The sequence below is a fragment of the Tetrao urogallus genome (genome assembly GCF_951394365.1).
Source record: "Tetrao urogallus genome assembly, chromosome: 7".
NCBI classification, from domain to species: Eukaryota; Metazoa; Chordata; class Aves; order Galliformes; family Phasianidae; genus Tetrao; species Tetrao urogallus.
In genome coordinates, this window is record NC_136820.1 from 9,847,281 (window position 1) to 9,862,815 (window position 15,535).

Below are 15,535 nucleotides of genomic sequence, written 5' to 3' on the forward strand. Positions count from 1 at the left end.
ATCTGTGAATTACAAACACACTAGCTGCTTGCTTACTCTAGACAGGCCCTCCTGCAGCAAGACATTACTTCAAGTTAACTAAAACCAACCTCTGAGGCGCCTGCAGAGCTGTGGCCATGCCCAGCTCACATTTTGGTGCTGCAGGGACTTGAATCCCTCCTCATTCTATGGACAGCTTCTGGATTTCTCAGTGTTTCGGCCTCCCCAGGGCACGCAGACCTGGCCCAGCAGTCTCAGCTCAGGGGCAAGCACCCTTCACGTCTCTGCTTGACTTTTAAGTACAAACACAATGAGATTGCTGGAGGTCAGGTTGGCACTGCTCCTTTGCGTGAAGCCTGTGGACACCACAGCATCTCACAGCTCTGCATGTGGCTCTGAGTACTTTCTCAAGTGTTGTGGACTGAGGTTTCCAAGCAAACTGGACTGGCTAAGGGAGAGGAATCCTCCAGTGAGTTTGTATATTCCAGTGACAACTTGATTTGTTTCTTTGCCAACTTGTTCTCCCCTTACGCCCCCTTTTCAAAATACCCAGTAGCTGAAGATCTGATTGCTTTTGCTTTTTGCAAGATGCTCAGGAAACCTTTACTCTGTCACCTCCAGCAGTTTGCAGAAGGCTGTTTGGTATTCCATCAGGAGGATCACAGGTACCTCACTGCATTGTCCCACACCTTCCCTCATGCCTGTCCCTGTCCTCACACAGTTGTGTCTTACTGCCTGCCCTGCAACTTCTGAGGGAAGCAGTGCATCACTCTGTGATTCCGAGTGGAAACGCCCAGTATCTCTAACATTTCAATTGCATTATCTTAGGAAGCCTGGGGCCCACATTCACATCTGTGTTTCAGCACAGAAGAAACGCATGTGTGGGACAGGGAGAAAGGAGGGGTGAAGATGCCTTTATGGCCCCCAGCCCCTGAGGGAGCTGCATCTTGGTGCAATTCCAGCCATCGTAATCAATCTATCAGATTGCTCTGGGGATCCACAGACACTGGGACTCTGCTGGCAGGTGGTACAGCTGGACAAGATGTGTCACCGTTAGAATTCCCTTTTCTGTTACCAGATGTGGCTCACTTCAGCAAGGCGTGTGGTTAGCAATGCTGCTCTGACCTTGCCTTGCCCGAGGTACCTTTCTGCTGATAACCTTGTGTAGCCGGTGGTGCAAAGCAGCCAGCCAGAGCATGGGGTAAGCTCTGTGCTGTCTCATAGCCACTCTCAATGAAGTCAGGAGTGAAAGAAGAAAGTACTCTACAAGGACCAATGGCCAAAGATGGATAGGAGATAGCTGAGGCCTCAAAGGACAGAAGCCACTCCACTTGCTGAGCAAAGTGAGAAAGGCAATCTGCAGAGCAAAACCAAAAATTGGTCCCGTGTTAACAGTTCAGGTTTACTTGAAGAGAGAACATCGATTTAGCAAAGTCATTCCACATTCCGTGTTACCCTCTGCTTGTAATGGCCCATTTCTAACCCATCATTTAAGGTTCATTCGCCTTTCCTATTCCCACACTATTATTACAGCTTGCAATCTGGTGCTTAACTGGGTAGGACTGAAATGCCAATTTGCTCCAAAACACTGTGGAGATTTCTGTTCCTATGAAGGGGACACTCTACTTGCCTTCTTTGGAGGTTGTCTGCTCTGCGGGAAGTAATTCAGGACTCATTGGGCTGGAGAAGAGCAGCTGCATGTCCAAAGTGTAATTGTTAGGGCATTTATGCAGGAAAAAAGGCCATTCTGATCTCTGCTCTTGTAAAACACTTTCAAAGCTAAAAGTAGAGCTCAAGTCTTCCTATCTAAGAGAGATAGCATAAAAAAGTCACTGGGCAATGCTGCTACCCAGGTGGGTTGCCCATCTCCCGGACCCCATGGGTGTATTAGGTTCATTCATCATCCTGCTCTATCCCAGCTTTCCTGCTCTTTCCCTGCTGAGTTTGCAGACCCCAGTGGGATTCAGACTCTGACTCATCCCACTGGGTGCACAGGCAGAACTGGAGCCATGCACAGGATGCCTGACAGGCATGTGAGCCACATGGGCTGCTACTGGAGACCACACTGGTCCTGCTCTGCCTGTATCCCAGCATGGCAACCTAAAGGAATGACCTAAGCCAGCTGGCAATACAGTTTAGGGAGGGGATGGTCACCAAGCAGGAACACACAGCCAGGCTGAGAGACATCACATAACTTCAGATTGCTCTGAAACCATTGCAGGATGCTATAGCAAACACACTGCCTGCATCAGAATCGGCTTTACCCAGTGTTCTTTCAGGCCAAGTAGATTTAGCAACAGGCTGTAAAGGACAGGGAAGAAAGCAGTCAATCCGACAGGTGTTTTGCTTAGAAATACCTTTATTTTATAAAGCCACAGTTTGTTCTGTAAAGTTTTACCACACTTATAAAAAAGGGGTTGACAATTCTGAGGGAAAAAGAAAAGAAAAGCTGAAAACATTTCTTGTAATTCAGGGTTACACAAAGGTTATATTTATAATATATATATTTATTTATAATTTGGAGACAGTAGAGATGAAACTGCAGGAGGAGGGCGGCCGTGGGCTCATATCTCAGAGACTTGCTCGTGGCCCACAAACAGCGTTTCCTGACAGAAGGGGTTCACGAGCACCATCCCGCTGTCGCGGTAGTCGCCGTTGGCAGGGGAGCGTGGCTCAGAGAGGTGGTCCTAGGAGAAGGGCAGAGAGCAGCATGAGCGTGTCGCACCATCGCCCTCCGGAGCACACAGAGCAGCCCTCAGGTGTGAGAAAAGGGCTGTTCCTTCTGTCCTGGGGCGCTTGGTCCCATCCCGCAGAAAATGCCTGAATCGTGGGGGGCTCCAAAAGGAGATCTAACCTCAGAGAGCCAGTTCTGCAGGCAGCGGGAGCCGTGCGTGAAGATAAGCACTCACTGCTCTGATAATCCTCTTTTCTCTGACAATCCTCAATCCTGCTGATAATCAGGCTGATTTTTTTTCTCAGTAAGGGGACCCACAAATCAGACACACCAAGCCAGTGTTTGACCTTCCACTTTTCTTTTTTTTCACTTTCATGACGTATTCCCACCTGACAGCATGGCTTAACTCGTGAAAGATGCATTTGCACTACTTTTTGAGGTCAGACAACCGAATAGATGGCTTGAAGCTACCAGTCCAGTAGCATTCCAATCAGTTTAAAATGATCACATGGCACTACTGGAGGCCATGTGAATGGTCCTATCATGTGAAAGCTGCTGCTTCCTAAGTCTAGAACAGAATCCTGCTTCAGCGGGAGCTCCATGATTGCCAGCAAAGTGCCATTGATGAAGTGATCGTGAGTGCTTATCTTGTCACATCTCAGAGATTTCTTTCTGAGCACTTTTTTATTTCAATCCAATGAGTTAGTTAGCCAGCTGATCTCTTGAAAATCACTTCAGCTTAAGCTCAAACTCTTCACTGGTTCTAAGTTTTAAATACCTTTGAACTAAGCTAAATTATTCTTTTCTGACTCTGAGGCCAGCTTGTATTTCCATCAGTAGGATCACCTGCCCATACAGGAATACTACCAGTGAAACACTAAGAACCCTTCAGGAAAAGCTGAGGAGTGTGTGCCAGCCCTATACACTCCCATATGCTGATGTTTGGATCACTAATGTACTGGAGGACTCACTCTCTGAACTGGCACTTGAAAAACTATAGGCTTATTTATTATTGTTTATTGCACCTTATGATAGACTTGCTGGAGAGAGGTTGAAACTTTTTGAAAAGCTGTTTCCCTGAACATGCATAGAGATTTCATAGAATCACAGAATCACAGAATGGCCTGGGTTGAAAAGGAGCACAATGCTCATCCAGTTCCAACCCCCTGCTATGTGCAGGTCACCAACCAGCAGACCAGGCTGCCCAGAGCCACATCCAGCCTGGCCTTGAATGCCTCCAGGGATGGGGCATCCACAGCCTCCTTGGGCAACCTGTGCCAGTGCTTCACCACCTGCTGTGTGAGAAACTTCCTCCAGATATCTAGCCTAAAACTCCCCTGTCTCAGTTTAAAACCATTCCCCCTTGCCCTATCACTATCCACCCTCGTAAACAGTTGTTTTCAGGGCTTTATTAATATGACTTGCTCTCCTTGTCTCCCAGTATGGCTTCAGTTACAGTTTTCAAGCACTAGTTATGCAAGTGAGGTACCTCTGATGTTTCCAGGGACTGGATCTCTCTCGGTAACTCCACAGCATGCCTGTTGAAGTAGTCCATGGTAATAGCATTATTCCAATAGCTCAGATTGTTTTCTGGGTTGGATGTCTTTTTCTTTCTCCTCATGCAGCAGATTGTCAGCAGAACTGCTGTTAACAGAAACATATGAAAAATTGGTTATTTCCTTTCAAGAAGGAGTGGGGATATGGCTTAAAGCTACTTAAAGAGAGAGCTGGTGACCTTCATTCATACAGTTCACCCTCAGTTAGATCCAGCTCCAATCTAACAGGAACCACACAGTTAAGTCAGGATCTGGCCCAAGAAGATGAGACTTTGGGCTTGGCAGGATACGTAGGTTTCACTTTCTTCTTGACGTGAGTTTGTAAACCTTCTGATGTGACTGCCTGGCTAATGAATAAGCTCTGGTGTTGTAATGGATGGCATTTTAACAGCCTAGCCAGGGACTGACAGATGCTCTTGGACAGAGGACTGCAAATGATACTTCTGCATAGATGTCTTCTGTTTCTGGCATGTTCAGACCCTGCAGTTGTGAGCAGAGGGCAGTGACAGACACTGGCCCAAGGCTCAAATACCAAGTTCACAAATGCATGTAGTTGTACGTCCTCAACATCCAAAGCCCCTGCTGCTAATCCCTGCCCCAGTACCTCACAGACAGAACATGGAGCATGTGACCACTCCAAAACAGAGACCACCATGGGAACAGAGGTCCTGTACAGGATGAGACAGCAACTGAGGAGGGTTGGGGATCCCCTCTGGCACCTGCCTTGTGTAGCTGACATTTCCAGGGTAGCCCTGGCCCAAGCTGACCAGAACTGGGATTTTCCTGCCTGTCTACATGTGAATGGCGGCAGTGGTGCCAGTCTGTTTTCTGGAATTGCTCTCATTTTGATCATCTCTGTTGCAATTCAGTTTTGTAATCTCAGCGATTTTATGAGAGCTGGGCAAACCCACTGTAACAGACTTACTGCTCCCACTGGCCATTGCTCAGGCAGAATTTAGGTGCATACAAGGGTTTATTTGGAGGAGTAACGCAAAGCTCGGTGTGCTTATTTTACACCTGTGGAACAAATTGAACATTTGGGCTTGTAATCTACCTGATTTATACAGACAGACAGGTAGCTGGGTGCATACTCACTTTGATTTGTACCAGTGAAATAGGGAATGCCCTGCTGTAAATTCACTCCATAATTTCTAAACCCCTCATGATAGAAAAGGAAAAGATATTCATGAAGCAGGAAAATATATTATTTTCTCAGCTACAGCTAAAATTATTTATTAGAATTATAGCCTGGGGAAAGAAAAGACTGCAGAGAGGTCAGAACTGCCTTGTATGTTTTGACAAACATTGCAGCTACCCATATGCCATGGATCTAATTTCATCTCCCATCTATTCACATAAAATGGCAATGCGAAAGTGCAAGGCTAGAGCTCTATTTAAAACAAAAGAATAAGCTACCAAGAAAAAATGGTAATAGGTTTGAGTCAGGCACTTCATGTCTCATTCAAAGGGAAAGGTGAGCTTATGCTATAAATCATCTTACAAAACTAATGGGAAAATCTCTTGCACAATTAAAAAAAAAGGTGGCTATTATCAAACTTACTATTATCCAGTCTGGGTAACAGTCAGCAACTGGTGCTGCTGAGCTCCTGTGCAGGCAGCCCCCTCCTTGCCAGCAGCACTGCTCTCTGCCTAGGGAAATGCTTGACCTCCCCAAGGGCTGCGTTTTCACCCCATGCTTTGCTGGGGGCCAGGAGGCTGCTCCGAGTCCCAGCCTAGTCTGAAGGCTTGTTAGGATGAGAAAGTGAAGTGGGACATACAGTTCATCCTCCCAGTGCTCTCTGAGGCACGCCGCCATTCTGAAGTTGCCTGAGGAGACGAGAGCCCCAGGAAAGCACTTTCTGTGCAAATATTTTGAAAACTCAAAGTTTTACAGCTTATAAAATATTGTGGCTGCTGACAGGGAAGGATTGGATTTAGGTTTTAGGAGCTGCAAAGCCAATGACATTAAGTTGAAGGAGGTCTCTGCTCCTTCCAGCAGGAAATGGCCTTGCCGTGTGAAGATGTGTTTGCCATATAGCAACTGTGCTCTCTCCCTTAATTATGCTCCTGGCCTCCAACCTCAGCGCATAAACAAGCAAATGGATGAAAGGCTGTAGAAAATAAGTTCCCAAACTTCCTCAAATCTAAGATATTTTAGCAGAAGGCTGTCTGCCTAAACTGCTTCCAAGCAGAGGAGATGGGGTTTAAGAGGGAGAGAAAGGACAGCAGGACAGCAGGGCTTGAAGAGGAGTGCTCCTCTTTCTCTCAAATTAACTAACCTTCTTACAGCTGATTTTAGTGAATCTAATGTAGCTCTTAGAACAAAAACAGGAATGGTGTACAGTTCACCTTTATTCTTGGATATCTATTCAGTCCCATGATTAGTATTATGTCTATTGTAGAAAACCTCTTTCCAGGCAGGCAGCTGTGATGGTCAGCGAGGACATGCTAAATGGATGACACACAGAAAGGGCAGAGATGGTTGGGAATGGAAAAATGGCAGCAACAATACAAGGGAGCTGGAAGAGGAAGGCTAGCTGCAATTCCCCTCCTATCATCCCTGTTATGACATTCCCCTGTAAAGATGAGAAAGTGCTGCTGTTCAGTGCTGCATATCAACTTTTCCTCAGAGAATGATGCCCTTTGGGCACAGAAAGTTCTAATTTTGGTGTTCTGACACTCACCTGAATCCTTCCTGGGGTCAGGGAAGCTGTACTGACTTTTTGCTTTGGCTGCTCCATTTTGCAGTTAATCCCAGGTGCCACAAGAAGGACATCTCAGTGATGTCCCTGGGTCAGCCTGAAGCTCCCTGTACAATGATTACTATACATTTAGGAAACGTGAGGAATTTTGTTCAGAGAGCTTGGAAGCATTCTGAATATGTATCCACTGGCCCACTTCTGTTCTGGAGAGAGAAATGTCAACACGCACATTCAGGGGCTGAGAGTTGCTGATGCACTCCGGCTCTGACACCAGCTTCTATCTTGTCCTAGAGCAAATCGTGTCAGCACTATCTGATCCCTTACCTCCGACACAGGACATGATGTATCCCACAAACAGCAGAAATGGGATTCTCACACTGTTATAGGTTTCCAGGCTGGTGAAAGCACACCAATCATCTACTCTCACCTGCACAACACCTGCACACCAGGAGACCTTTGCCTGGTAACTTTGGTCCCCTGCCCATAAGCTGTATTTCAGATACAAAACACGATGCAGGAAAACGCCCCACTTGGTTTAAGGATCTGGAGTGACTGCATTTCCATCACGTTCCCAATAAGTTTGTTCAATACTTAATGACCGTCATGGAAATGTGCTTGCATTTCCCTTGTAGGCTGAGCTTCTCCAGCTTCAGCTCCACTTTCTCAGTCTCCTTTTGCCTTTTTTGTTTTAAAAGCCTCCACTATGCCATCAGCAATGTCTCAAACGTGTGGGCAACATCTCAAACCTGTGGGCTTAAGCCTTTGCCTGGACTGTGTAATTTCACAAGTGGAGTTATGTTAAATTTCTCAGCTCTTGAATCATTCATGTGGCTCCTTTCTGAACTTCAATTTTATTTTATTTTATCTTTTAAACATAAACTAGGATTATACACCATGTTCAATACTGGCTTTATAAAGCATCATAAGGAAATGATACTAACTGCCTACAGTTATCTGGTAGCCTTGTGTCTGTTCTTTTAACTCACACAAACAAGTTACCATGCCTATATAGCTACATACCCCCTCCACATACTCTCTGGCTCCACATTAAACACACTTGAATGCTGAAAGTTAAAATTCAGGAAATATTCAGACTGTGGGATGTTCGTTTTTTTCTCCGTGTCTGTAAATCATAGGTAAACACAGCTTGTGGAGAACACTCACCTTGATAACTACAGTGGCATTTTATCCAGATTTTCTTCCTTTTTTTCTCATTTACTGTGACTGTATCTTAACTGCCCATCATTAAGCACCTCTGTAAAAGTATGCCTGTCACTTGGGCTGTCTACAGCATTACAACCTCAGCTGTGTTGCAGGTATCCCAATGGGTTTTGTTACTGACCACCTGGAGACAAGGGGTCTCTAAGGCTGGGTCAGAGCTCATCCTTGAGGAGGAGACTCAGTGCTTGGAATCATTCTTCAGACTGGGGAAGCAAACATTTGCAGTTGTAGTGACTGAGAAAGTGGGTGAGATGATTTTGAAAGTGTCACAGTGTGTGAAATGTGACTGCACAGGGTTGGGTTCAAGGCAGATCTTCATCTATTCTTTGAGTTCTGCTGACGCTTCCCTTTGAGGCTCAGCCTTTCCCTTGTGTTTTCTCACATCAGCACAACTGACGGACTGAACTGACTTCTGTGCATCTGATTTACAGGTTTCAGTTCTTCAACATTTTATTGTGCCAGTCTGTAATTACAGAGTTCTAAGTTCTGGGAGCCCAAGGACCGTGCCAGTGAGTTTTAAAACAAGTTCAAATGGAGCCTCATTCTGCAATGCAGCCACACGTGAGACAGGGGCACACACACGTGCAGAAGAATGGTCAAGGCTGTCTGAAGGCCACTGTGAAACTGACTGCAGCTGTGACATGCAGAAATTACTGGTATCAGTGTAATACAGCACTTTGCTTTTCTGGGAACATGATGATACGCTATCCTTCAGTTTTGCAGCCCTCAACTGGAGCAAGCAACATTACTCTCATTATTCATACCACAAAACTGAGGTACCGAAAGGTGAGATGATTTCCCCAGATTCACACAGCAGACGTGGCACGTTCCTTCCTACTCAAGCCATTACTTATCTGCCTAGAATGTGAAGGCTTTTCAGTGGGACTCAAACCTATGCATCTTTATGAGGACTAGGAGGCTGCTGTGAGGAAGCTGTTCCTGCTTAATGCAGCTCGGGTATAAACAGCACAGGGCTGGGCCTCGATGCCCTTAACACTTCCTCTGGGCAGCATCCCAAGGCAGGAGGACAGTGTCTTCTCAGCCCATGCTCACCACAGCTGTGAAGACCTCTCACTTAAAACACTTCAGTTCCTTGAAGAAGACACGAAACCCAAAGGGCTTTGTCTCTTATCTGTCTCTTAGCATCCAAAGCAGAAGTGAGGAATGATCGCAGCACGGCTATTTCTTCGGCTGTGAGTTCTGTGCCCTGGAGGTGGCGGCAGTCCCCTTCATTGGTACTGCTGCACACCATGTGCTGAACACTGTGCACTGTATGCTGTATGTGCACTGCATGCCACAGAAAACATTTACATGCCTGTCTACCATGCATTTTAGCTCTGAGCATCCCCAGATTTTAAAAGGAGAGCCCCACTGAAGACCCAGAAATTTGTTCTTGAAAGCAGGACTTGGGTATCTGGTGTAAAAACTCAGTTGCATTATAGCTGGTGTAGTAACTGGCAAAACAACAATTACCTGTTCTAAACTATAGCTTTCAAGTACAAGAAGCAGGATAGATGCAGCCATACAAACACACACCATTTATGGCACATACAATAAGAAGAAAAGTTCTCACCATATAATGAGCAGTAGGTTAGAAATCATGCCGTCAGACACTTAATCATATTATTAATACCTATCCTGAGTTACTGGCTTATATATGGCACAATACAAGAAGGCACATACACCAATGGGCACATTGGTCATGCTTCCTCTGCTTGTGCTGCATTTTGCATTTGGATGCACTCAGCAACTTTCTTTTCAAGTTTCTACTTGCAACTTTCTTTTTCAATACTGGCCTCAAACATAGTGAAGGGAAGAATTTATCTTCTATCTCTAGTGATTGATAGACAAAGCACTGTTCATTAGGTCATCAAATATTGCTTCTTATTTTCATGCTGTACTTGCTATAACCCACGTTCTCTTCTTCATCTCATTCTCCATAGAAGTATACATGCACACTTGTGCTTTTGTTTCACTTTGTTTTGATTGTCAATCTTTTAGTTTTAAGCCTTGTTTTGACCAGTGGTTTTAACCACGTTGGCAATAGCAGAACTGATGGCTCCAGGGGCACAAGCTTAACAGGTATGCTGAGCCAATCCAATAATTCTCAGCTGCCAAGAGTATTGGTCCTGCTTCCTTTCCAGGTGTGCACCCTGCAGCTTGTCTGCTCCAGATCTTGTGCTTATTGACCTGCAGGGAGCTGACTCAGCCCACTATGTGCGCAAAGAGCAAAGTGAATATTTCTGACCACATGAGCAACCTGAAAGTGGCTCAGAGAGGTGCCAGGTGAGGACAGCACTCCCCCTTTGGGAAGGAGAATGCTCTGAGTAAGACTGACTCAGTCAACACATCTAACCGTGAACTCAGCACCACTCATAGCTGTAAATAACAGTATTAATGCTCACTATTGCTGGCAGCTACCCTTTCATTTTTCCACGGGCAGCAAAGGCTGGGAAATGCTTCTCCAAATAGATCAGTGTAACCACATCCCATAGCACACTGAGTGTCTTTTCCTTGGATCCGAAGAGTGAAATACCAGAGACTATATTGTCCTACATTGCTGAAACAACTTTGCTAGGTAGGGGACACAACAGTGCCCACTCAAGCTTTCACATTGTTCAACAACTTTTTTTTTTTTTTGCTGCTGAGACAAATGATGAGACCCTAAGCCAGCTCTGGACATTAACTGATGCTGGTCCCTCAGGTGTCTGATTCCTGTGGTATGGAAGCCAGCACTTCAAATTCTTCCTGCTGCTGAGGCAGTTCCAGGTCAGACAGAATTAAAATGGAGGGAAATAACGAACTGGTTATCAGAATGATGTGACTTTAAAACTGATGGTTCACAAACTGCTTGCAATTAAATATTTCATTGCACAGCTGTAGTAGGTAGGTAAAGCTGTAGTTCCCTAAGGTACCAGTCATAGTAATTATCATTAATCTTTTGGGTTAGCAGTGGGCTTTTAAAAACCAGTTCCTGGGCAGAATGTAGCATTCAATAAATCAAACAGTTGCACGATTTTTGGTCACCAACTCAAACATTTTGAAGTAAAACTGCTTTGCCTTCTACAGTTGTTCAGCCTTTGCCTTATACCCTCAAGCGGAGAGCCCCCGAAGACTATGTGATTTCTAACAGCATCACAGAAAGTATGCTTTGTGTGTAAGCATTATACTCCTGCACTTGGAGCTGCTCTCCACATGCACTTTGCTCAGTGAACAAGTTAGTTACAAGTCTGGTGACTTCTTCTCATCTATCTCAGTCTATCCTGACACTGTTGGCTCTTCAACTACACCATGAATGGCTCGAAACCCAAATTCCAAAGAATGCGAGAAAGAAAGAGAAATAAAGCAGCAATTAACTTACAACATGAGGATATCGGTACGCTGATGGCCAGAATGATCCAGGCAATGTCCATCTTGCTGAGACAGATGGTAGCTCTGTGCTGGGGCTTGTCTCCCTCAGTGACATGGGAGATATTTCCCTGCACCCCAGGTTTCCAGGTCCCGGCAGGAACCAGCCTGTTGAGGAAGTTTCCAGTCGCGGTGGAACCAGCAGTGGACATGGAGCTGGACGACCCCGTGGCAGGCATGGTGGAGACAGTGCTGCCCAGTGAGGTCGTGTTCGTCACCAGGCCCTGCTGTGTTGGAGCAGTGCTCTCGAGGTCCCCCACTGCCAGGGAGGAGATGTTGACATCAAAGCTGGGCTGGACTGAGTGACCGGCTGCTGCTGGTGCAGTTCCAGGGCCAGAAAACAAGGGGACATTTGTACTGAGATTCAAGGTTACCCAAGAGTTGTTTTTGCTCAGCATATCCCATACACCATAGTGGGTGGGTTTAAAAGGCACCGACACTGCTTCGGGATCAGTTGGCGGTCCAGCAGTTGTGGTGGCAAACTCCGCATTCTGCACAACTCGCTCGGCCCCGTTCCCTTGCTCTGCTTCCCTAAGGCTTCCCGAGGTGTCAGGGTGGGGAGAAAGGTCTGAGGGCGTAGTTCTGGCCAACCCTGTGCCATTGGGGTCACTGGAGGTTGCGGTCTGGGACTGAAAGGGATGGTCTGTGAAAGGGCTCCTCAGAGTAGGGAAGGGAGAGTGCAGGGTTGTCTTTAGGTAAGGTTCTGAAGACTCTGTGAAGTTGCCTTTGAAAATCTGGAATATTTTCCCTTTGGGGCGAGTCTGTCCTGAGTACAAAGCACTCTGGTTATACAAATGATATGTTTCCTTTTCGCCAACACGAGGGCTGCTCGCCTGCGTTTGAGCAGTGGAAGCATCGCTCCCTGCCAGGCTGACAGGATGGGGGACGGCGCGAGCGGAGGTGGGGACGGGCTCTGCCGTGTGGCGGTCCTTGTGGCGAGGCGTCGTTCCCATGGCTGTGACAGTGGTAGTGTCCATCAGGAGGCCCTGAGAGGAGGATACAGCAGGAGACAGTACCTGAACAGAAAACACCAGCTCTTCCGTCAGTGCCAAGATCAGTAGAACACCTGGAGGAAAAAACAGAAAGGGTAAGACACAGGGGAGGGACAAGAAGATGGAGGACAGCGTGACTGTGTGCTTGTGCTTTGCTCCTCCCAGATGACAACCAAGCTGGCAGGAAAGCCTACCTTCCTTGTGCCCTGGAAGAGTTAGTGCCTCTGGGAATTGGAAGAGAAATAGATCTGCAGTGGCTGTTTGGGAGTAGTGAGATGGGAAGGAGAAGGCTGCACAGAATCTCTGTGGTGAAGGAAGAAAGGGGCTTGCCATGTGGGTATTTTAAAGCATCATACATAGCTGAAGGCGACCCCCATGAAGAAGATACAAAGCATCCTACTCTTCAGTGGTAGAAACAAAAGATATTTTCATCTTTGTTTTGGCCAAAGGCCTCCGGATGAATTGGCCACATCATGATGGGGAACCTTAGTCTGCTCATTATTTTGGCTGCAAAATCCTAAAGTTGGCTGCCTCCAGTCTTGGATGCCATTATGCAATCTGTTCTTGAGAGAGCAGCTGCTTAGCCCTCACTGAAAATTAGGTCAAGAAGGGATGTGCTATGAATGGACTTCCTAGCTTATGATGCACCCTTAGAAACTTGGGAAATCTCATCTCTGATCTCAGAGTATGAGATGTGGAAAATCCACAAACGTCAAAAATAAACAAGAAAATGTAACTAACAAAGACATTTTAAAAAGCCATGTGATTACTGAGGATCGAACCATCTAATACAACTGCCCCTTTTCAGATACTCACACACAAATTTTTGTTTGGGTCCCGTTCTATACTTACAAATGCTGTGGGATTTGATTCTGTGAGATTTGCCTCCCGCCTGCCTCTTTAGAGCACGTTGTTTCATGAGGTGCCAGATTCATGCCACTGGGAACATCAATTCTTACATCTATTCAGAGTCCAGTTAATGGACATGGGCAGCTGCAATAGCATAAGCCTCTCCAGGACGCAGGGCTAACATGCTCTGAGTTAGTGTGACCTGCAGGGACCACATCAATCACGTCACCATTTCCATATGTGGAAACTGCCAAGTGTCATGCAGACCTCTGCCCACTCTGCACAAGGGATGAGTCTATTTTGCACAGTCCACTGAGCATCATCAGATGGCACCATTAGCACACTACTAGTGTGAATTTCAGCCCAGGATCTCAAGGGAAAAGGTGACACTGTCTTAAAAAAAACAGGGAGATAAGTTCACCAGAACTGCAGGATATTCCAGACAAGACTGTAGAGTGCCTGCCTGCACATTCCCCACCCTCTGTGCCTCCAGGTTTGCCAGCTCTCCCTGTCAGTGTTGATATGCCATTTACTTCTACCTTACAAGGGAATATCTGCGGTGGGCACCAGCAGAACACTGGAAATGGGAATGGGGCAGTCTCTGATTAGGTGCCCACTGGGTCTGAAGGCTTAGCCAGAGGCACATGCCATGAAATGTGTGTATTCTGACTCAATACACGTAGCAGAAACTCACCAAAGGAGCAGTACTTATCCCTCTCATCCAGCTAAGAGCGATGCTTTGATCACCAACCATCATTTCTGAAGCAGAACAGCACAGAGCTCTATAACCACCAAAATTCACCTCACCTTGCCACAGTTGCCTCCCGCTCCTTTGCAGGGCACCCTGAAGATCTGAACACTTCAAAGAACACTGACTCAACAGTGCAGTGAGAGCCACTTACAAGCAGTGCACTTTCCCAATACCTGATGCTAAAATTAGCTCATATTTTTTTTATTTCTGAAATAAATGCCTGTTGAGTAAGTGATCCTTGGGGATACCGCTTCAAAATTCCTAGCCTACCACAGACAATATGCGCATAAAAGAATGCCTAGTCAAGGAGAAAAACATATTCTGTACATTGAAGTGCAACCCAAAGATCAGATTGTGGTGTATTCGTGGAGCATCACTTTTGGAAATGAAAGGCAGGAGTCATCTTCACATTTTTGGCAGCACTCACTCTGAGGTCAAGGTCAAAGCAGATATTTCTGTGTCCATATGGCTCGTATTGCATGCCAAGACAAGTTGCTGCTACAGAACAAATACGAAGAGGAAAGGATGAAAAATTATTTTGGGTTTGGTGTGTGGAGATAATGTTTCAGGAAACTTTAGGCCTGCTGTTCTGGGCACACATGACACAGGGCACTGGCAGATCTCAGGACACACGAGATTGCAAGGATTACGGCAGTCTTTGTGCAGCTACTTTCTTTCACACCTCACACAGAGAAAAACCTCCGTATTGGATTAATGCTTTTTTATTTTCTGCAGGATATTCCTCAAGTAACAAGGAAGCAGTCACCTCTTCTGCATGCTGTGCCCTGAGGTCAGCAACCCTCATCTTTGGCTAAAAGCCTACTATCCATCCCTACCACTTGAAATGCAGATAAATCAGAAGCCTGCAGCTGCGAGTATTTATGATCTCTCAGGGGCAGCCTGTTGTGGTAGCAGGCCGCCATGCATCAGGCCTGGGAAGCCACATACACTTAGCTAGTACCTTTATAAGACTTGTAAAATGTTAGTAACTATTCAGAGGAAATGCTACTCTGTCATAAGCCACTTATTTGACAATAAAAAATAACACTCATAACATTTGGCTCTCTCAGGCTGTGACAGTCAGCTTCTGCTTGTCTGCTGGCCTCCCTTTAACAGTCCCTGCAGGACCACCACGGCCCCATCAGCTGCAGCTCTGTAGGACATTTTTATACTTGGATTAGCAGGCAGCAGTAACTCTCTCAGAGACAACCAGAGCTAATGTGTGTCCATAACTACTTAAAACATATTTGGCTTGGTAGATCATTGTGAAAATAGCTGGTGCTGTATATTTAGGGAAAACCAGCTGGTAATAATGACTTCACAGTGGGCTCTGCTGGTCCTTTTAAGCAGAACTGGCATTCTAATTGATAAACAGCCAATTGGAAAGCAAAAGTGAAGTTGGA

At 46.0% G+C, this 15,535-nt stretch overlaps 1 protein-coding gene across 1 annotated transcript in view; it reads right to left on the reverse strand.

The window, feature by feature from the left end:
* Nucleotides 1-2,543: 2,543 nt before the first annotated feature.
* Nucleotides 2,544-15,535, reverse strand: part of TMEM108 (transmembrane protein 108) — a gene marked incomplete at both ends in the record, with an annotated part of 79,548 nt that continues 66,556 nt past the window's right edge. Inside the window, 2 exons of the mRNA XM_079538434.1 lie at nt 2,544-2,666; nt 4,143-4,297. Of these exons, the coding sequence (XP_079394560.1) occupies nt 2,544-2,666; nt 4,143-4,297 (278 nt within the window). The remainder of the gene's footprint in view (nt 2,667-4,142; nt 4,298-15,535) is intronic.